Source organism: Dioscorea cayenensis, chromosome 7, assembly GCF_009730915.1.
Source record: "Dioscorea cayenensis subsp. rotundata cultivar TDr96_F1 chromosome 7, TDr96_F1_v2_PseudoChromosome.rev07_lg8_w22 25.fasta, whole genome shotgun sequence".
NCBI classification, from domain to species: domain Eukaryota; kingdom Viridiplantae; phylum Streptophyta; class Magnoliopsida; order Dioscoreales; family Dioscoreaceae; genus Dioscorea; species Dioscorea cayenensis.
The window spans coordinates 5,128,377-5,152,716 of NC_052477.1; the positions used below are offsets into that span (position 1 = coordinate 5,128,377).

The 24,340-nt window shown below is 33.3% G+C and overlaps 1 protein-coding gene across 2 annotated transcripts; it reads right to left on the reverse strand.

The window, feature by feature from the left end:
- Nucleotides 1-525: 525 nt before the first annotated feature.
- LOC120264953 (aspartate--tRNA ligase, chloroplastic/mitochondrial) lies at nt 526-12,168 on the reverse strand. 2 transcript variants are annotated; one of them, XR_005537591.1, is made up of 16 exons: nt 11,768-12,168; nt 11,522-11,665; nt 10,655-10,764; nt 9,664-9,775; nt 8,711-8,782; nt 7,990-8,081; nt 7,548-7,668; nt 7,302-7,424; nt 6,615-6,810; nt 6,338-6,525; nt 5,676-5,747; nt 4,586-4,684; nt 3,209-3,289; nt 2,930-3,058; nt 1,765-1,822; nt 933-965 (listed from the first exon to the last, which is right to left on the reverse strand). XR_005537591.1 is itself a non-coding variant. In XM_039272870.1 (15 exons), exons 1-15 carry the CDS (start codon nt 12,134-12,136, stop codon nt 790-792), a joined length of 2,013 nt encoding a protein of 670 aa, XP_039128804.1. In that variant the 5' UTR covers nt 12,137-12,168; the 3' UTR covers nt 526-789. The 2 variants fall into 2 exon arrangements, 1 of the variants encoding a protein (XP_039128804.1); XM_039272870.1 differs by lacking the exon at nt 2,930-3,058 and having other exon boundaries at nt 526-965.
- Nucleotides 12,169-24,340: the final 12,172 nt, after the last annotated feature.

Genomic DNA, 24,340 nt, shown 5'->3' on the forward strand with positions numbered 1-24,340 from the left:
TATGTCATCGAAAAAGAGCCACATCATTAATTTGGGGATCAAAATTCCTTGATCTATTATCCATTAAAATCAAATTAAAATTGAATGACCAAATTGATGCAAATTAAAGTTCAGTGATTAAAGTGAAATGAGCTAAAATTTAATGATATACTAAAAAATTTACTCCCGTCTCTAGTTTTCCTACTGTTAACCACTGTTCATGTAGCTATGTATATATTTCTTTTTATAGAATTCCTAGTTTATAGCAAGGTTCAAGTTCAGGTTGTTTATAATTTTGTAGTGTTATGCACAATACCTGAAAACCAAACATTTCCCTGGTTCTGAAACCCAGGGAGATTGCTTTCATTCTTATATGCCTCTGTCAAAGTCTAATTTAAAAATTTTCTTAAAAAACAAAACTGTCTTTCAACGCTTTTCTCGTCCTCAGTGATGGGAATAATAATAATTATTATAATAAAGAAAATAAAACATACAAATAAATATATATTATTAAATAAGAGCACATAAAAATCACCCACTTTTACATGAGCATGCAACAATAATCTATTTAAATCTCAATATTTTAGTTGCCTACATTCAATTTGAGCATGTATCATTTTGATTGTTTAGTGCAATCTTACAATGAAACTCAGTAGAGAACATCCCCTAGAAGGCAGAATCTTAAAATGCCAGGGATTATGATCACACAATCGAGATAAATAAGGATTATGACCAAAATTTTTCTGAAACAATATAAAGCATAGAAATGATAATTTAGTATATAATATCTAAAGTAGGAAATAACCTTAGTTAGGGATCTAAGTTGTTAAATGATAGTTCCTTGAGTTGCTGAGAGTCAACCGCAGATGGGGACTTGGTGAGCGCACATTGGGCTGTAGTAGTTTTAGGGAAGGCAATGACGTCCCTGATGGAATTTGCACCAGCCAGAAGCATCACCAACCGGTCCAGACCATATGCTATTCCACCTGCCAAAATTGTGAAAAAAGAAAAAATTTGTTAGATCTCAACATTAGTCAAATGATCCCATTAAATGTTAAACATTGAAAAGTTAAGCTAAAAAACATCAGAATATTTACTGAAACAAAAAGCTGCAACCAGAGGTACAAAAAGTACTCATTTCAAGCTTGTTTTGGTAACTTGAAATTTTCACTAGCAAGAACCAAGTGTTAGAGGTGAACCTGGAATAAGCATCACAAATTACATACTGGTACATGTGTGTGCACAAGCGTGTGTGTGAGTATTTGAGATTTTACCCAATTAAAGATGTATCAATTTAGAAGCATAAGGCCATATATGACAAAATTGATATGGATGTTTTTTGCTGTATTCAGTGCCTTCAACTGACTTTTCTTCTGGATCAAGCTTTCGCTAAAAGCAAAACCCCAACTAGCTGGGAGGAAATGATTGAAGATAACATTGTAGCATGAAAGGAAAGATTAGATAAGACATAATTTTGCTTCTGGACATTGGACAAATCTGACCATCATCATTGTTGATGCTATCTGATTGTGACATCAGACAAGAACAGTGGCATGACCTCTATCAAAGACGGAATGATTTCAATATAACAGGTTAGAAAACACAACGTGAAGAGCACATCAGACGAATTTTTGCCTCCTATCATGGTAGATGAAATAAATGCCACACATTAAAGGTCTAGAAATTAAATGGAAAAAACTATCTCAGAATCAAATATCAGACTATTGCTTTTGGCTTAAACACACATTTCTAAGAACGAAACAAAGAGGGCACAGTCTAGCTTACCATGCGGAGGAGCACCCATGTCCAAGGATTCCAGAAGGTATCCAAATTTTTCTTCAGCCTGCATAAGAAGGATATATAAATACCAGGAAAAAGAGATATATCTTTAATTAACAGTCTGCAACCGCTAAAGTCTAGTATATTTGCACAAAGATAAATTGGGGAATATATCTAGATACAAGCCTATGAAAGAAAAAGGTATCAGTTTATCAGTACTGGATTTTACAAAATGAAGGGATTAGGCACAATGGAGAATCCCCAAACCTTTACTCACTCCTTCATGTAGATCTTAATATAGATAGATAAACTCATGCTTAATTATAGTTCATGGTATTGGGACGTAGTGGCTCAGGTCCATAGTCCCACATCGCCTGTGAAACCAATTCTCTTTAGCTTCATATACCCTAAGCCAATCCTTCCCTCTAACTGTAGTTATGGAGAAGTTAGGGTGATGGGTCCATATGTAACATGGTATCAGAGCTGGGTCCCACGTCGATGCCGGGCTGTGCCTTGGATGAGCTAGGATCTTGGGTCCCACATCCGCTGTGGGCCCAGGGGGGGTTGGGACGTAGTGGCTCAGGTCCATAGTCCCACATCACCTGTGAGACGCATTCTCTCTAGCTTCATATACCCTAAGCCAACCCTTCCCCACAACTGCAGTTATGGAGAAGTTAGGGTGGTGGGTCCCTATGTAACACATGGTATGAATTTTATCACTATTCTTAACATTTCATGGTATGCAATGTTAAGAACATAATTTCAAACTAAAAGAAAATTATTTTCTTCAAATTTTCAAACATACATCAAACTTATGCGCTCCTAAAGCATGTTCACAATGACTTAAGGTTTACTAAACTAAAAAATCTTGCATGAATAACCATCCAAACCTTCAAATTCACAAAGTAAATAAGTTAAGAAAATCAAACACACACAGCTTGTTAGTTGGTATAGTAATCCAAGGTATGAAGGACAGTTCTATTTTATTGTCAAATCCAATGTTAATTGCATATTGAGATTACTAATAGAAGAAGGGCATTATTTTAGTATCATCCTCTTTCATAACTTTATGACTACTTAAAATACAAAGAGTTAAAGATTATTAAAAATTAAATAAAGAGAAGTGCATATTAATGGCATCAAATCAAATGATAATTTTAGCATTGCTTACGAAAAAGGCCGAATAAGAAAGCCATGTAACTTGTACTGGAAAAGAAAAAGCCAAATGCACAAGCTATATCTCTCCATAATTCCTAATGGACAAGAAAGAATGAAAGCCAATGCAGCTCTCCAAGAAGCCCTGCATATAGAATAACCCTAAGTATATGCATTAAACAGCAAAATAGTCCATAATGCAAAAGCCTGCTTTCTCTGCTGGTAGTTTTGATACCTTGTCTAGCTTGAACCAATTAAAAGTTAAAAACAAGAATATTATAGCTTGACAACACACCTGCTTAGGAGAGACACCAACAGTTGCAAGAACCTTTTCTTGAACTTCACGTTTATGAATCCTCAAACTCCCACCACCAATCTGCCATAAAAGATTGCATATACCACTCAAAACAAGTTAAGAAAAAATGGAGTCCAACAAAAAAAATTTACTCATAAACACATGTGGATGCGACAATTGTAGCAAGAAAGGAGTGAGAGGAATAAACAATTAATAAAAGATATGCTCTTTCAATATGAACAAACTGCAGCAAAAGACTTGAGGAAGATAAGTTTCATCTGGCTTATGGTTTAGTGAAACAATACTGTAAAAGATACTAATCATGTGCATCAAGAAACATCAAAAACCATCTTAATGGTGATAAACTTTGATAAAGCAACAATAAATAACAAGCCAATCATATCAATTTCAATTTCAATTACTATCTATATGGTTTGCATCCTTTTTTTTTTATGTTTTTACCAGCTAAGTTCAATATATTCATTATTACTGTGTGATTGTTCTAAATCTCAGTAATGCCACAGAATGGTAGCCATTTCCGAGGAACAAAGGAGCACCTATAGTGATTGTATAAGGGAGAGGAAGCCTACTAAAATAGTGAACCAGCAGAACCGACAAGAACCTCTAAACACTAAGCTAAGGTTGAAAGTAGATTGTGAACTGAACTGACTAATTATAATCAGAAAATTAAGCCAACAAAACCTAAGTGATACATTGAGCTTGCGTGTGGATGATGCACGGAAATCCCCACCCCATCCCTGTAGACCCCTCCATCTACTGTATACCTCTATTTGGTACACAATAAAGAAATGAATAGGGGTAATGAGATTCCCATCCGGGTTCCCCAAAATAGGGAGGAACTCTCATTCCCTTGGAAAATGATTTATTTTGCCCTTTTTAATTTACCCCCTGTTTGGTATACAATAAAGGAATGAACAATAATTTTAGAGGAGAATGAGAATCCCCCAGGATTCCCCCAAAATCAGGGGAACTCTCATTCCCCCTTGGATAATGATGTTTTTTTTATCCCTATTAATTTGATTAATTATTTAATTTAATTAATTAATTATAATAACTAAAGTGAAATATTCATATTCAAAATATTTTATAAATTAGTAAATTTATTTATTGCTAAATATAATTCACTATTTTATATATTAATATCATTTATTTGTATTAAAGATATAAAAGTAATTTTCCGACATACCCTTTCCTACATTATCCATTCCCAATTCCCATTCCCTCTAACCAAATACTAATTCCTATCCTCAATCCTTCATTCCTCTCCCCACTCCCACTGTCACTCCCATGCCCCTTTAGCTTCATTCTCATTCCCATTCCACAATACAAACAGACCCTAAAGGGTACGAAAGCTACCTCAGTTCCATTGTAGACCAAGTCATAAGCTAAAGCACGAGCTGAAGGGAGATCATCCATATCTTCAGGATGTGGAGCAGTGAAAGGATGGTGAAGGGCCTGCACAAATAGTCAATCAACTAACAAATCCCAGTTCATTTAATTAACACATTTCAATGCAAAGTCATCAATAATAAAAATTTAAATAAACAGTTCTACACATACAACAGTTTAAAAGCACCAAATAATAGAATGACTACCATTCTCAAAGCAAGTCAAAATATAAGGAATAATTACACAAGAATAGCAGAAACAAATGGCAATGCCTAATCATATTTATGAATTGCAAGAAAACCACAAAGCAATAAAATGTAGTTAGTAGTCTCCACTTAATGGAGGTTGTAAAATATAGCAGACACAACTGAGATAAAATTATTGAAATTGCTAATTGGACAGGTATCCAAACAATGAAAATAATTGCAGAAAGAAATGGTAATTCTTAATCATTTTCAAAAGCATCCACTATGAAGAATGGAAAAGATAGCAGGTTGAACTATGACTAATTCATCAAAAGACTGGCTGGACAGAAATTCATAAGATCTAAATTGGACAACTAAAGTTTCCAGATAAAATATCAATTATGATATCAGCTTAAACTTCTGGCTGATAATGCCTAAAACAACTTCCTTTCCATGCCTTGAGGACAGTTACACCCTGTTACAAAATATTGGTCTCAATAACAACTAACCCAGTTTTACAGATTCCTTTCAAGCACCAATGTAAAAACTGAGGTGACAAAGGACCTAACTATAAGATATCATTAAGAACTCCCATCCCAAAACTCTATATATCACCAGGAACTCATATTTGGAACCTTCACAGAAGAAAATAAACTTTTAAAAAATCTCAATCTTTATATAAAGAGTCGAACAAAAAGGCACACCAGACCAAAATTCAGGCTGCCCACAAATTTGTTTGAGTACAATAAAACTCTTCAATTGCAGCACAACTAAAAGGTTTCAGAATCTCTTCATTTAAAAATAAAATAAAAAAGAAAAGAGAGAAAAAAAAAAATCAACTTTGTCATAGACTATAAAAGAAAGCAACTGACCTCAAGCCTTTGTTCTGAATCATTCCACTCAAACATGGGGAAGTCTGTTATCCAAAGAATTGAATGCGCCGACTGAAGATTGAAGAAATAAAAAAAAAATTATGCGAAACGAAAGATAATACAAATCTCACTCAGACAAAGATAATTTCGAAAAGCTCCAGATTTAAGTCATATGATTACATGGTGTATATATATATATGATACCATCCAAATTAAGGAACATCAAATATATAGCACAGTGAGTAAACCAAAGAATTACAAGTAGTATGCAGATATCATATTTGAAATAAAACCCAACACTATATCCTAGGTTCTGCATTCCCCACTACACACAACCTAATATATTTAGCAGACAAACAGCCCCAACAAGAGAAATACCATGACTTCCATTTTAATGCCTACACCTGCAGCCTAAGTTTCAATTTTCATTTCACATAAGAACTCTAAATAATCATCTTCAGGACTACTCAATTAGAGTAAAATAAGGACAATCACTATAACTTGACTTCCCTAATATAGAATGAGTTGCTTATAATGGAAAACTATTGATTAAGGTCCTTTTAAATTATAAGATCTTCAGTAGTTTTTGACCTACCACATATACCAAACAGAATAACTTTCAGACCAAAAAACAAAGATTGATGAGATGCTCAACTCCTCACCTGATTAACCAATCCTAACGCACGGGCAACATATGCCCTAAGCCTGTCAAGAATTTTATTAACAACCATAGGCTGGCCCACTGCAAATAGGATAATATCATTTGATTTTGCAGAGCAGATTCTCAGCAATTTTTCTCTATTTGATGGTTGAAGACTTGACACCAAAGCAGGAATTCCTTCAAGCTCCCCTACATTGTATTAGCAAAAATGCACCATTCATCATTACGAGCATGCGAAACCAACTTATATGATAATTAAAGGGTTATAGCTCCATTACCATTTTCAATGACCTTAAGGAATGGTAAACCCTTTGCTCCAGCTCTGATTGCTTCATTATAAATGTCACCCTTCTTAAGAGTAGTGTTGGAAAACTTTTCTGCACCAGTAGGCACACATAGCGCTTTAATGATGCCACCAATATCTAAGGCATCAGCAAAGACTTTGAAACTACATTCTGAAAAGATATCGCTGACCTGCCAATTCAGTATGATATATATTCTCAAGAAACATGGGGAAAATTCAGAGACCAGAAACAATAAAATCCAAATTCTAGACATAAAGCATTAATAAAAATGTATCGAAGCAGGAAAATTAAGAACAAGAGCTTCAGGTTTTATGTAAAATGGCACAAAACATATATTTCAAAAAGCAGAAGTCTATACAGCAAATTTTTTACTAACTATGATCATTTGTATCTAGTTCACCATGTCCAACATGTCCAAAATTGAAAAATCTTGTACATCATTCTGCCAAAAGAGAACATGTAGAAATATGACAAGTTTCTCATTGCAAGCATTGCATAAGTAGTAATGATGTAAACATGCGCTATATGCTGGAAATAAAGAATACAAGCATGAAATAATGTAATACCAGGGATTTAAAACAATCATAAAAATAAATAGAGATAAGTCTGCATAAAATAGCCAAACTTCAAAGTGTATTATTAAAAATAACAAGAACTCACATCTTTCAGCTCCAAATCAAAACGAAGATCTGGCCGATCAGACCCATATTTAAGCATTGATTCTGCATATGTGAGTCTTGGAAAAGGATTTGGCAAATGAATACCAACTATCTCTTGAAAGATCTAGCGAACACAATATGCAAAGCATCAGACTATCAAATAAAGTAAACCATCACAAGATACTCACAGTAGCAGAATAACGAACATCAAAGTCTATGCAATTTTGCAGCTTGAAAAAGGACAGACATGTCTCACTAAGTTCTCATTAAGCCTCAGCATTTCTTCCAGAGGTGTGAAAGCCAATTCCATATCCAACTGTGTGAATTCAGGTTGCCTATCTGCTCTTAGGTCTTCATCACGAAAACACCTGTAAAAGATAAACAATAATGAAACATGAATCACATGGATAAGTTAAGTTTAAGTGCATTAAATCAAACCCAAATCATATCAGATTTTGAATGCATTGAACATACAAAAAAGGGGGCATCAACTATAAACAATGCTGCCATGTGGGCATTCTAACCCAGCTGAACATAATGTAGTGCCCAGAGCTTCAATGCTAACAAGACATTAAATTAGATGGCTACAAAAGAATTTACGCAAACCTATGCAGTCCAACTTTCACCCAACACTGGCACACCCCAAATGCACATGCACACACACTGACACATATAGATAAATTAATCACCTTGCAATCTGATAGTATTTTTCAAAGCCAGAGACCATCAGCATTTGCTTAAACAGCTGGGGACTTTGAGGCAAAGCATAAAAGGTTCCTGGCTTCAAAACATGTAGAAGAAAATAAGGTATAATAAATTCATACAGTATTAAAAACCTCTAGTTGCTAACATAAATCTGACTGTGCACAATAGTGTAACACCAACCCGCACAGACTATTATCATGAAATGAGAACTATAAGAATGCTCTTCTAAAATCATTTCTAAAAAAAGCATGCAAGCATTACACAGAGAGGATCTCAAGATTTGGACAAATAGGATGTCTGCTTTTGTTGACCGAAGTTCCGACCCTTTATTTACTAAAGAACAAATACACGTTATAATGTAATACCAACTATCAAGTGGAATCATTTGAGACTGCTAGCAGCTTCAGGTCAAAATCAGAGGCATTGATCATTTTAAACTTTCTAGCATGAAAGGAGTACAACAATATTTAAAAATAAACACACAAACACCCACCTAGAATCAGGCAACAAACCCATTACCAAACTTTGAGGGGAAGTTGATGGTGTAAAACTCCAATGAACGTTGTTATCAAATACTGTTAGTTATAGCCACTAAGTACTGAACCTTATTCACATGTACAAGCAATTTATGCAAAGAATATCAACCCCGATAAACAAAAGCATAAATGAATATTGTAAATAATGATCAAAGATAAGCTTAATTACCTGAACACGTGATGGCACAAGATAATCCCGGGCACCCTCAGGTGTGGACCTAGATAAAATTGGAGTCTCAATCTACCTTACAATCATAATTAACTCGGGGTCAAGATGAAGCAACATGAACAAAAAAGCAACGGCCAAGAGTGCACTAGTCTCCAATGGAGACAAAAGATACAATAAGGTAAAATTGAAAGGCATAAATTATAAGTATGGAAATATGCCTCAACTATTCGCTGCTACAAACCATGCAGCCTATCAAGAGATTACAAAGCTGAAAACACTTGGTTGGTACAATAAACAAAGGCAAGAGTAGTGATCTACCAAACATGTTGAACATCGAATTCATCAAGCCATTAAAAGAAGTGATCAGTGAGAGTGTGAAACTTTCTGAATTAGCTGGTAATCAACTATGAAGATAATATACATAGCATAATGTGTAAAGCAAGTGCGAATGTTAATAGAAAGGCAGGCCTCAACAAAAGAAAATGAAGCAAACTAGTCCAACCAAACGAAAAAACCCAACCAAATGTATTATACATCAAAGTAATATATCAATTGGATGGACTCATGTCAATATGAAGGCCATCCAAAAAGCATATTTGGGTCCATCACGCACCACCAAATATGCACTAGAGTTCAAATGATCAGCTTTACCAGATGCTTAGTGTTTAAATGGACCCATAGTGTTATTTTTTTTAAGGTGAAGTTCCAGCAATTTGATGAAGACAATAACTTATGTCACTAAAAGGAAAGATGCTGATAGTGGATATTTTCATTCTTAAACTGCTCTCATAATCCAACAAATAGCTCTTCTCTTTGACTAGGGAAACCTGATACATCCTGTGTAACAATCAGAGCCACAAGTAGCCCAGTCTAGTTATATCAGGAACAAATATCGCAAGTATTTTGAGAAAGACAGGTACAAAGTATAAATACAAATCTTAAGTAAATGATACCTCAACAAAGTCATGCACATCCTCCAGATAACGTCGCATAAGCTTAACCACCTTATGCCGCAATCTTAGATTGGACTGCATTTGTAGCCGACGTAAATCAAGGAATCGATATCTAGTAACATTTTCCAATCAAAAATTTCATTAGAGAAAAAGGATTAGATGGTGCGTAACATGCAATAAACAACACACAATGTTGATATGGTAACTTAGACTATGGAGTACTCTGCAGGCAGAACAGATCAAAAATAAAAACAGTGAAACATTTAGACAAAATGGTACTATAGCACATCATGCACAAAGGTAACAAAGTATCTTGTTTACCAGAGTTTAAAAAGAACAGGATAAAGAACAAAATGATATTAATGGATGAGCCATGAGGGCACATACAGCACCGCCAGAGTTAAACAAAAATGGTAACAGAATGTGTGTCTACAAGAGCTTAAACAGAAAGGGATAGAGAAGGGCCTGATACTAATATAAGGGGAGAAAGAACAAGATAAAGAACATCTTGATATCAATGGATGAGGAAAAATACAGCACCACCAGAGTTAGACAAAAGGGTAACAGAATTGTATGTCTACAAGAGCTTAAACAGAATGGGATAGAGAGGGGTCTGATATTAATAGAAGAGGAAAAAAGCAGCACAAGATGTACACTAAAGATCAATCGTCATTCAGGACTACAACCTAATAGGTTAGGGCAAAAGATACTTTTCTCTTTTTAAAATATCCCAGTTTGGAGATGAGGTTCAAATTATCAACTTAATATATGCATTTCACGATTCAGTCAAGGGTCAAGAATAACTTTTACACACCAATAGTCCATGATTGAGACTTGGTTATCAACCACTAATTGCCGCATTACTGTTCCATGTTAACCAATCAGGATGGGCACATTGATAGAACGCACATAAATTCAATGATAAATAATCTATTGAGCAGGTTAAGGGCATACCAACATATGAAGAGAAAAATTAAATCAAATGAAATACCTCAATCGAATCTCCTCAGTAATAACATCTTTTACATCATCAGCAGTGGTAACTGGAAAAGGCAATGCACGATTTACAGAATTTAACACCAAAACATGTTCTGCAGCAATCTGGGAGGTTGACAATAATATCATAGCACAGTTAGATTGCCATAAATCAAAAATCAAAAGATCCATACTCCATTGAAGAAAACAATATCTATCAAAGCAATAATATAGAACACAAGGTAGTGAGTTCAAACTTTAGAGTGCAGACACATGATAGAGTTAAGATGCACGCTGGCATTCATTTCATTAACTTCCCCACTGAACATAAGAGTAGATGAACTTTAACATATCAGCTAGATAGTAATACAGCGTGCCAAAGACACAGCTTTGATATCACAACAAAATAGGATCGACTATTTCATTATGAATTATTCATGATATTTATGAAACATTAGTTTCTGAATAGATTTTAAAATATTTTGTTTTAAAGCCTTACAAATAGTACAAGGATATATAAATTTAAAGATAAGCTGTAATCATAAATCAAACTTCAGCAAGGCATGATTGCAAGAACAATAGCAGCAGATTTGAAATAAATACAGAAATAAGATATCAAAAAAGAAAAATTACATTGACCTAACAGCTAAGAATCATTTGATATAAACAGACATCACTTGTGCACATTATACACAACTATTTCAGCATGCATTGTGGGCAGGTTCAATTTCCAACAACTGAAAGTGGAAAGATTAAAATCGGCCTACTACCCCTTAAACCCTAAACCCCACAAAGCTCAGAATTGGCAATGTGAGATACCGCCAAACAGACATTTGCGAATTATAATATTAACACAAGAAAACGAAATTCAGATGAACAGTACCTCTATATCTCCAGTTTTCATCTTCCTGTTCACGGATTCGCCCGGCCGGGAGCGAACAATCCCCTCAACTGCAATCACATACTCAACCCTCACCTTATTCGCAACTGCATACGCCTCTGGAAACTCATCTGGAAGCGTTGTGATCTGGTATAAAATCCAAAACAAAAAAGAAACATATTAGCAATAGCAAGAAGCATAAGGGAAGAGAGAAAACCCAAATTCAAAGCAAAGGCAAACGGAACAAGCCTGAACGATCCCAGAGCGATCCCTGAGGTTAAGAAAGGTAAGACCACCATGAACTCTATGAAGCGCAACCCATCCGCAGAGCTGAACGCGCTTCCCCACATCCTCAGGACCCAAATCACCACAGAACGCCGTTCTCGCAACCCACTGCAACGAAAGTAGGGCACCGGAGCGTGAATCTGGAGCTGAGGTTTCAATCGGAGATTGAGATAGAGAAGCAGCGGGAGATGCGGATGACGGAAAGGAGGATGAGGAGAAGGAGGCGAGAGGGATAGTGGAGAAGACGCCACGGCCTGCGAGCTTGGGAGAAAGACGGGCGAATCGAAGCAGACGAGGAGCAAGAAGAGGGAAGGAGCGAAGAATGGACGCCATGGACGGAGGAGGAGAAAGCTTGGAGCGATGAGCTTATCTTCTGCTCTATTTTGGCCTGCCAGCGGATCCTAGTAATAACGGGTCGGATCCGCAATGGTGAGGTTTGGATCCGATATCAGACTTATCATTTGGGGTGGTTTTTTAAGGCTAGTGGATCAAATGTACAAGCAATAAGGTTTTAAATTTTTAATTCTGTAATCGATATATAAATTAGAGAAAAACAGGGGACCTGCTTCTGTTACTAAAATAATAAATTTTCCTGTTTTTGTGTTTTGTCGTGAAAAAAAATAGAGTATTTTTTAATCTATATTTATTTAGTTGAGTTTTGTGGTGAATGTATTTTGAAAGGAAGAAATTTAGAGAGGTAGAGTTGCAAATAAGCCAAGTCTAATTGGGCGGGGTTTAGGGTGTGTTTGTTTTATGGAGCTTTTGGGTTGAAGTGATAAGACGTTTCAATGTGTTTATTTTACCCAAGTCAGGCCCAAAGTGTTGATCTTACACCTCCAAACTTCCCCCACTTCAACCTTTTTTTTGGGTTTAGGAGAAAAAAAAAAAACCAAAGTGGGATTCAACTTTTTTTTTTCCGATGAAGCTGAAATCTCATTTTGGACACATGATATCATATGCCTATGTTGTGATCATCCTCCTCCTAGCATAGTTTTCTTTCCTTGATCTAGAGTTTTCTTTCCCTGATCTAGAGTTTTCTCTCTATTTATCTCTTCCAAACCCCACCACTCCAAATTTCCTCCTTTCTTGTCTTCAGGCCTCTCTTCTTGGCACAGTGCCCTCTTCACCTAGTGGAGGTCTACATTTTCCTTACCATGTCGCTATCACCCACCAACATTGTCACCATCTCCTTACATCAAGGCCATTGATCCTACTTTGCTATTACAAGATTACTCCCTTATTCTCTGGCAACTAGTAATTTCTCCCTAACCTTGTTATGCAATTTTTTTTTGTTAACCTGTATGATAGCATTAAAGTTTTCCACTTCATTTTGTTTGTTGTTTTAACAATTTTTTGTTATGTTTTTAATTTGGTCTCAAAACATGTTGCTATCTTTTATTCCTTTCCAAGCAATTAGGTTGTGATTTGGTTTGTTATTTCTTGTCTATTTCTCTTGATTTTTTGTTGATTATCATGGTCTTTGGTGTATGTTATCTTTATCTTATCATAGGTTCTCATATATGTCTATTGTCATCTTGTTTCTATTTTCTTTTTTATTCTTGATTAGGGTTTTCATATCATGCATCATGACCATCAACATCACCATAGCCATCTCCATCATCATGGCTCTGGGGATGCACTTCTTGCACTTGTTAAGGAGGAACACATGAGCAAACATGCATATTCATAACAAGTTTCTCATTCTTTTACTCTTCTTGATTGCTTTCTTTAAACATCGCATTGTTGCAAAATATGACATCACAATTACTAATTATCTTCCTCTCACTTGGATCCCACAACCTATAACCTCTATCATCATCACCATAACCATGGAAAAGCACATCTCCTTGATTTCAAGTCAAGCTTACTTCTCTTTTCAAATAATAACTAAACAAACATAAGCTGCATAACCAAGAACTCTTAAATGATCATAAGAGATGTTCTTACCACTCCATAGCATCTCAAGAACACAACCATTCAATGACACTCGGTGATATATTGATGAGGTATTTGCAGCTTCAACTCAAAAAGCTTAAGAAGACCAGAGTTAGATAACATGCTCCTTGCACTCTCCACAGTGTTGTATTCATTCTTTCAATGGCACTATTTGTTGTGTAATGTGAAGGACAAATTTCACTATTTTGATGTCATTCTCTGCACAAAAGTTATACAAACATTAGTGAAAATCTCCAATATTGTGAGTTGCCAAGCACTTTATCAACCTTTATTTACTTTCTTTCTTAACATGGGCTTTGAGCGTTTGAGTTTCAAAGACTTGATCCTTGGATGGTAATGGATAAAATCAACACTTTCTAGAATAGTCGCCTATGCAAGTGATAAAATAAAGAATCACCACCAATAGACTTGACGTTTATAAGACCACGTACAAACATCGGAATAAATCAACTCTAATATTTTTCAACTTTCTATGAGATTCATGCTTTTTAAAGTTTATTGTATATTGCTTACATATGATGCAGTGTACACACAAAATCAAGAAATGAATTTTCAAACAAAGTAATGAGTTTTCTATCTTGCAATGGCTTCATTATCATGCCATGCTTACTAAGATGACCAAGCCAACTATGCTAAAATGCATATTATCTTATATACTTATGACTGTTATAATATATCTTTGAGGTGAGCCAAGAATAGTGTACAAACTCCTAATCTTTTGCCCTTTTAACATTGTTAGGTAACCTTTCGATATTTTCCATTATCCATTGCCAAAACTGACCATATATCTAGCCTCATTAGTTACATGGCTAAAATTAGGTTTTTTGCTATCTTATAAACATGCTACACATTAGTTAATTTATGTTTCTTTTCATTTGTTTACTTATTCACTACATACCTAATGCTATAAATTTTATAAGCATGATCATTACCAAGGCAAGCATCATCACAATCAACTTCTTTGTTAGTAGAGATAAATGATTGATCTAGACATTTGTGAAATGAAGTGTTTGAGTCTAACACCTAAGTATCTATAGGAGAAGAGGCAGTACAAATAATACTTAATACTGGATTTTGTTGTCTAACACTGCGCTTGACTTCCATTTTTCTGTATGTTAATGTCAGATTCATGTTTTTTTATGCTACAGAATGTTGCAATTAGATGTTTAATTCAGTCATTTTTCTTTTGGGATTGTTCTTTTCCTATGCTTATGAAACGATTTATTTTTCCATGCCTTAGTTTTAATGTAGTAGATTCTTCCATAAGATTTTTGAGGTGTTGCATTAGTGGTTGCATTTTATTTTTTTGGATCTATTTCCATACATATTTATGTAGGTGTTTATAATGCAATACATGTTTATGCAAGTTTGGTAATTTCGTTATTCTATGGTTGAAACCATTGCCTATATGGAATATTTTTCCATCGCGTTAGTGTATGCTATAATTCTAATATGCTTTTTTCCTTCTATGCTTTGCTGGAATGCTGTATAATTTTTTCTTCTTATGCAATTCTAGGGTGTTGTACAATTTTTTCTTCTTATGCAATCTAGGGTGTACAATTTGTACTTCCTATGCAATGCTTTATTGGATTGCTATATAATTTTTTCTATTATAATTTTTCTTCTTATGCAATGCTAGGGTGTACAAATTTGTCTAAATGGATAGTTGGGTACATAATGAGGATGTCATACCCATCATAGCCGCCACTACAAGAGTTAAGATTTTTAGTAACAAATTTTTTGTGTCACTCGGTTATTTTACCACAAATATTAGGTTTTTTATATAAAAAAAGGTAACAGACACTATTGTTTAACTTAATTGTGATAACTTATGTTTTCTCATTATTATAGTGATAATTGTGACAATTTAGTATATGTCACAATTAAATTGTCATTATTAATATATTAACAGTGGCAAAATTTCTTTTGTATCCAATGTTCGATACTAAAAGCATACAAGATTTTATGTCAAAAATTTCTTGATGAGAATGATGTGTAATTGTGACAAAAGATATTGTTATCACTGTAATTTTTTTATTTATTGTGACAAAAGTGTTTTTCATCACTCAACATATATTTTTTATTACAACAATTTTGTTACAAAAAATTCAACCATTTAGTGTCCACTAAATATTGCCACAAAAATTAAATTTCTTAACAATGTTATTGGCTTTTTTATGCTAAAAAAGTTAATTGATACAATAGTTTGCATTAGTTGTGACATCTAATTATTTTGACACTATTACAATATTAATTGTGACAATTTAGTATCCATTACAATTATACATCTTACCTTTTGTGTCGATAATTTTGAATAAAAAAAAATCAAATACGTAATATATATAGTTGTAAAATTATGTTATTAATAAGATATTAAAAACTCTATTTTTTCCTACCCAATCTCAAAAACTATGTATAAGATTTTTAAGTAATTATAGATAAAATTTAAAAGGTTTTTAAAATTAAAATTTTCAATGATTTTATCAAACAAAATTATTATTTATAAATATTTCAAAATAACTTATTAGATACTAAAAAATTTTGTTCTATTAAGCCAAAATATTAACCTATTAAAATATTTAGAAGTAATTATGCCCAAATACTAAATCATCATCATCGCATTGGTGTAGCCCACTGTATATACAATGTAAAGAAACATATTCCATATATATATATATATATATATATATATATATGTATATATCAATCATTTACCAAATAAACAACTATATTTCATATAAAAATACCAAAAGTAACAAAAAAAATTATATATTAAAAAATAGTATAAATATAGGCCTGGCTTTCTCCAATCTAGTTTTTATATACCAAGTAAATTATACTTGTACTATAAAAATTACAACGTCATAATTTTTTTGTAACTATCAATCATTTTGTCACAAATATGAAGTTTTTTGTGATAAAAAAATTAACACTATTGTTTAAGTTAATTGTGATGATTTTTTTTTGTCACTAAAACTATTCTATTTGTGACGATTTAGGATCTCTCACAATTACGTTATCACTATTAATATACCTATAGTGTCGTAAATAATATTTTCATTTGTTGTGACGAAAGTGTTCTTCGCCAATGGTCATTTTATTTTATTTTTTTTTGTGATCACAATTTTTGTCACAAAAAATTCAACTATCAATATTTAGGATCAAATTCGATAAGTGTGTGTATATATAAATTTATATAAACTTTTTTTAAAATAAAAACTATTCAAATTTTAAAAATATTTCTAAAAAAATGAGATAAAAATCGATGTAAAAAACATATTCTCCGAATTCATTGTTTTGCAAGTTGTTATTGTTTACCCAATCCTTAAAATTGACATTTTAAGGGATAGAGAACAAGTTTTTAATTTTGATTATACCTAGGATTTATAGTATTAGAGCAAGATTTTAAAAATTGAAATTAAATAGAGATTTATCAAATCTCACAAAACAAAATCTAGATAATATAATTTTTTTAAAAAAAATTAAAATTTAAAAAGATATATATCCTCAATGAATTTAACATATAAATAGAGTGATGCCTTGAGTAATTATGTGTCTATGGAGATCGATGGCAAGGGTTCGGTTTCATTTGATTCGGAGAATTAAATTGACTCAACTAGCCCTTGATATAAAGGTACATGTTATTGATAGCTACAATATTTACATATTTTTATTTTTTAAAATTCCTTTGCTTATTTTATGCAATGGATATGAGATAATTATTTTTTTGTTATACTTTTTTTAATCTCTAAAGTTAGGTTTATTGAATTTTTTTTCAATGATGATTGTTTGTTAGTGTTTCTTTTTCGATACTTTGAATCTTAGGTTCAGATTCATCATAGGAATATGTTATTTAGATTTTGATTATGTGATTTTTTTTATGATTTTTTATCTATTGAAAATTACAAAAGCCAAATGCAATATGGAACTTGTCTCAATTGAAAAAAAATATAAATAATGATATGAAAGTTGTAATTAAATTAGAATTTTTTAATTTTTAAAATTATTTCATTAGATTTTTATTTTTTTTCTTAAATGTGCAGAATAAGCATCAAAGAAAGGGAATAACATTAAAGTCCCAACCAGAACTTGAGGTTGAAAAGTAAAACAAAAGATTCAAATGCATAAAGAAGTACTTCATCTCCAAATTTAGGATAATTTTATAATCTTTTTAAAAAGATAATTTTATAATTGTATTTTGGATATTAAAATTTTCAATTTTATATATTCAAAATTTGAATTTCGTATATTTTGATGATATATATTTATTTATTTATTTATTTTTGTATAATATTAAATACTTTATTTGCTTGTGTGACAATATTTTTGCTACTAAAAATGTGTCTTGGAAAAAGTATCTAAAATATAACTTTATATTTATAACTAATAATTAATTATATTAGTGAAAAAATTAGCATAACATTATTTTTATTTTAGTGACAATATTAATTTTTATATTAATAATTTTATTTATGACAATATAAACACATAACAATATCTCAAAGTAACATTAGTGACGAAGTATTGGTCACCAATAAAAATATTGCTATTGACAAAAACTTTTTGTCACTATTTAATTTTTTAAGAGTCAACAATTTTGTCACAATAAAATAGATTATTGTGACGGCTTCTTCGTCACAATTTAGCATTTTTTTGTATCAATAAAACTGACACAATTGAACAAATTATTGTGAGCACTTTATTCGTTACAAACATTAAATTTGTGACAACTATATTAAATTTGTTAGTGTTATGAAATTTGTTACAAATATATGGAGTAATTGTGACCACTTGTCTAAAATGGTCACTCTTGTATTAGCATCGGAGGTATTTGTGACGGGAGGTGACGACTTCTTATATTTGTTACTATTACTAACTGTGACTAAATTTATTGCTTTTAGTGATAACTTTTGTTATCACTAAAAATACAATTTGTTGTAGTGCGCATTCACAACAATTGTTGTCGTAGTTGCTTTTTTGTTAGAAGAAATGCATGAACCTAGGGTGTCAAGGTCTCGATAGCCTTCTCTTTTCAGAGACCTAACTAGGAAGCGTCACATGGAGAGTATCTTAAGGGGTGGACAAGACTATTGTGTTAGTTACCTTAGGATGGATGTTGGGTCGTTCATGAATTTATCCTCCATTATGTGTGATAGGCACCTACTTGTGGATACAAGACATATGTTCGTTAAGGAGCAAGTGACGATTTTCCTACACATAGTTGGACACAATACGAAGAATATAACAATGCAGATAGAGTTCCTCCGGTCCGGGGAAACAATTATCATACATTTTAATAATGTTCTAAGAGCCTTATGTGCACTATGTGATGACTTTGTATAAACCTTCTAGTGGGATCTGTCACCCCGAGATTCAAGCTAACCCAAATTGGTATCCTCACTTCAAAGTATGTCATAACGGGGAAATCCTATAGAAAATTTTCTAGACAATTATTAAATCCAAATAATATGTCCATAATGTTTATTTGTCGTGTAGGACTGTGTTGGGTTGTTGAATGGTACGCATATTGATGCATCCATTCCCCCTTAGAGTTACCATGTTTTCGTGGTCAGAAAGGACCAACGCAAAATGTGCTAGCGGTTGTCAACCCAGACCTCAGGTTCACCTATGTACTAGCGGGTTGGGAAGGATCCGCAAATGATTTCACTGTTTTAAGAGACGCACTATCATGGCCACAACATAAGGGCCTCAAGATAATAGAAGGTTGTAATCTAGTCTTTACCGTTTAGATCATTAACTTATTGCAATTGAATTATGATTCATTGTAGTGAATTTTTGTAGGGAAATATTACTTGGTTGATGCGGGTTATACGACCATGAATGGGTTCATTGTCCCTTACCGAGGTGTTCAATACCATTTAAAAGAACATAACGGAAGGGCGCCAATGAACCCAAAGGAATTATTCAACCTAAGGCACTTTATGTTGCGGTTGCGTGTTGAGCGACCATGAATCGATTCAAAATTTTGACCTCCCACCCATTTTTCCCTTTCAAGACTCAAGTTTTGTTGGCTCTTGCGTGTTGTATCATTCACAATTACATAGCAGGTGTTGTATCATTCACAATTACATAGCAGGTGTATGATGAGATTCATGCATCGTAGGCTTGTTCGCAGTGAGAGCAATGTGAAGAGAATAGGCAGTGGGTTAAGCTAAGGGATAGAATCGCTAATGAGATGTGGCGTCAATATTCTGGTAGTATATAACTGCTATTTTTATTTGATGTGTTTGTTTGTCTGCTTCATTTGCTTTTCCTTGAATGATTTGCATGAACATCTTCATATCTTGCATGCTTTTAATTTATGCATTTATAAGCATGCATTCAACCCTGTTAGACATGCTATCAATGGTTCTAGGGATTTTATATGCATTGTATTAACTACTCTTTTAGAATTATGAATTGCTTTATATGGTATTTCATTATCCATATAACTACAATGTATGTCTATAGCCTTTGAAACGTTATTCATGCACTGCTATCTTTACCGCTTTTATGATGGTTGTTATTTTGTCGAATGATCCATGTCTTAATTGTACTATAGCAGCTCTAGTTTTATGATGGTAGTTATCATTTTTTGGAGTGAATAATGTAACTATATCAGATCTGTTTCATGATAGTTGTCATTCTGACCAATCATCTATGTGCTATTTCTACAATATTAGATTTATTTTTATGATGCTAGTTAATTGTTAGGATGGTAACCATGCATTGAACTGGTTTTGTATTAATGTCTCTTGTGCATTATTAGATGAATTCAATATAGGCTTTGTACATGTCTCTGTAGGTATAATTAAATATTGGGTTATTTTTTTTTCGCTATTTTCCAGCTTAATGTATGTTTTTGCATTGTTGGCTTTTTAGGTATTTTCTGTTTCTATGTTATGGGTTTTGAGTTCTCATAGTTTTTTGTGGTTTTTTGTTTGTCATGCATGAACATTTTCCTTATTTAATTTATTCCTACATCACCTTAGCATGCACCATCTTGTTTAATGTTCTGTCTTCCTTGCACTATCTGATATGCATCATTGGTTTTCATAATTAGAATTTTATCAAGTATGGAAGTTGGGAATTGCACAAACGACGGTGCAAATGCGAGGTCTACCAAAGAAAAATGTGGAACTCCCAACAAGAGATAGAAGACAGAATTCAATAATTTTATGATTTCGTTATTGGTTAAGCAAGCTAACAAAGGCTGAAATGTGACAAATATTTCAAAAGAGTTGCTTTTGCCCATGCTACGTCAGCTGTGAACACCAAATTTAACACTGATTTCACAGCGAAAAATGTCAAGAACCAACCGGACACTGAAGGCTCGATATATGGAGATAAAAAAGGCAAGAAACTTGAGTGAGGCCGGATGGGACAATGAAACCAAAATGATTACCCTTGACCCAATCGTTGCATTCACCTATGCGGAGGTACATGTTTTTTGTTTTTTGTTTGTTTTTCCAGCAAGATTTGTCCATCTATGATTAGTCATACTTGTCTACTTTTTTTTTTTATATTTGGTATGCATGCCCAACCAGCTGCAAGAGCTTTCATCAACAAGCCTAGTGAAAACTATGAAGAGCTCCGGATTATTTATGGCGAGGATAGTCCAACAAGGTCGTATGCCATATCTCTATATTCAGATTTTGGAGAGAAAACTGTTGGAGATGAAGATAATGAGAACGAGAACTTGGAGTCACCAGGTCAACAAGCTAATAGTGATGATGATAGCGCTGGGAATTCAGCACCTCCAGTTGCACGTACCCCTGCGATGTCATCGAGCTTGAGGTCCCAACGCACGAAGGGGAGCAAAGGTATTCCAATGATGGCTGATCTGGTGACAATTGTCAGGGAAATGGCAACGACAATTAGAAGCCCTACACATTGGTCAGAAACACACTATTCAAGGGTTATGGAAGTTGAGGGCTTTAGTGAACATGTGCTGGAAGACGTGTTTGATTATCTCCAAGGAAAGGGAAACTAAAGCGAGAAGGTTCATGGTTAAACGGTCAGACATGAGGGAGGCATGGGTTCGAAAGTATCTTGCTAACCTTGGTTGAGTGTTGCTTGCTGCAAGGAATTCTTGGACCTTGCTTAGCTGAAGGGGTGTTTGGGCCATAACTGCTAATTTCTTTTGTTTACACTACTTTATGCATTATCTGCATCCATATTAGTTTTGCATCTTGCACTAGTTGCATCCCATGCATTTGGTCAGACAATCATGCTACATTTTATTTGTTGATGACCTAGCAGGCCACTGACTATTTGGGTACATGGTTGTAGCATGTGGCTTCATTCTATGGTCTTCTATCTAAGGCACTATCTATGACACAACTATCTAGACATAATGTGCTCTATATTTTGATTTATTTTCCTCTGCAGGTTATCTCCAGGTTGTTTTGTTTTGTTTAATTTTTATATAGTTGACTAATGTTTGTTTGATTTATTTCTTATTTCATGCATTTTTGGTTCATATTTTCATATTATGTTTTTTTTTTCTATTTGCTTTCTGCTTATAGGTACATGTATTATGGCAATGATGAGGCAATGTTTTTAACAAGCACTGAGGCAATGTTAACTATTCATATGAATGTATCCTTAATGTGTGCTTCCATTTAATTGGGTGCACTGGCAGGCAATTTTTTTGCGGCCATAATTGTTGCCCAATTGAAGTGAAGTCTGTTGAGGGTTCAATTCGCATGTGTGTCCCTTATCATGTAACTAGTATGGCAGGGCAAAAGGGCACTCAATGTCTCCATTGTAGCCTACTCATTGCATTTCTTCTTACATATCAGTTTGATGTTTTATGTATTGTATGTTTTTTCTTTTGATTACCCATGAAGTGCTTCATACTAAATTGCCACCTGAGCTAAGGTTTGAAAAAGCTGAAGCACATTGCAGCCTTCTTCATGAGTTCGACATCGATGATAGTACAAAGGATTCATCTGTGCAGTTCCGGTTTTTTGTTTCCCCATTATTGAATTGTCTATGCCTGGAACCAGTGAATTTATTGTGAAAAGTGGAAGTTCTACATAAATTTCTTGTAAAATCTGGAAGTTCTACCTGTGAATGTAAACTATACTAGTCTGGGTAAATTAGAAGTTGTAAAACTGGAAGTTCTTGTAAAAACTGGAGTTTGTAATATTGTAATGGATGTTTCAACTTTTGGAATTAAGATTTATGAGTTTAATTCTTATTCCAGTTCTTTATTTTTGTAAAAATATTTTATTGTACGTGTTCTTTCATGTTATGGTTGTGGTGTCACACGCGGAATTAAATGGTATGGTTGCAATTAACACTATCAGGATGATTGTCTAATAATCTTTTATTGAATAAAGTGTAAAATATTTTGGAAATATGGATAATTTAGACTCTTGTTCCATGCAACATTATAGCACTTGAAAAAATGTTCTGTGCTTTTGAGTTCAAGCATACATGCTTCCAAAAATTGTTCAAAGTTCATAATAGCAAAAAAAATATAATATAATATAATATAATAATTTAAAAAATTTTATTGATAATCATATTATCTAATTATTAAAAAAAACTAAACTAAACTCATGTCCAACTTATCACAATATCCTAACTACCAAACTTGGGGAGGTAATTTCACCATGGTAAAATAGTGGTGAGTGGAATTGCACTTCCTTGCCAACCAAACATTAGGAATCGCTGAAGTCAAGTTTACAGGATGTTCACTTCCACAAAACCAAACACATGAAAGTGATCACTATTGTCCCACCTCCCTTTTGAACCAAACAAACGGAAGTGACAACTTCAACTGAAAACCTCACTTCCACTGAAGTGCCACTTCCGCACTTCTACCACTTCAGGCAATCACTTTTGAACCAAATAGGCCCTTATGTAGCCTTAGAGTTTGTAACTTTATTATATAGCATGATATGATGAAGGAATAGACAAGAAATCATTTTCTCTCAACTCTCTCTTGTCTCCACTCCTATCTCTTCCCTATTGCTTCTTGCATCCCACTCACTCTCTCACCCTCCTTGTTACTCCCCCCCATTGTAGCCATACACTGCCTCATTGCAACATATATCTTTAAAATGTTGATTAATTGGATTCATATACCTCAATAAAACCACACAAATTCCTTAAAATCTTTTTTTTTTATTTTTTTGTTTTTTTGGAATACATATCTTCTCTGCACTGAATACATCATTAAAATATATTTTATTAAATTTTTTTATAATTTTTGTTTTTGGCATACATATCTTCTCTGCACTAAATACATCATTAAAATATATTTTATTAAATGTGAGATTAAAAAATTGGGCATACATACCCCTAAAAGGTTTAAACTCATTTTATTTATTACATCTAAATGAAAATTTATATTAGCAAGGTTAGTTGAGCAATTTAAATAAAAATTTTATTTCTATTATTATAAAAATTATGTTTATATAATTTACAACATATTTTAATATCGTATATGGCGAAGAAGGGTTTAAAAAAAATCAAATTTTAAGATGTATGCATGATATTTACTTTTATCACGTGGCATACATGTAAGCAGATTGATTTTCAAAATTTCACACAAAAAAACCTTAAAAT

Excerpts from the sequence above, each read along its gene's own strand:
- LOC120264953 (XM_039272870.1), bottom strand. The coding sequence starts at position 12,136 with ATGGCGTCCATTCTTCGCTCCTTCCCTCTTCTTGCTCCTCGTCTGCTT. Across the intron at positions 10,765-11,521 it reads TGAAAACTGGAGATATAGAG|ATTGCTGCAGAACATGTTTT; the intron begins GTACTGTTCATC and ends TCAACCTCCCAG. Across the intron at positions 8,783-9,663 it reads ATGTGCATGACTTTGTTGAG|ATTGAGACTCCAATTTTATC; the intron begins GTATCATTTACT and ends ATTGTAAGGTAG.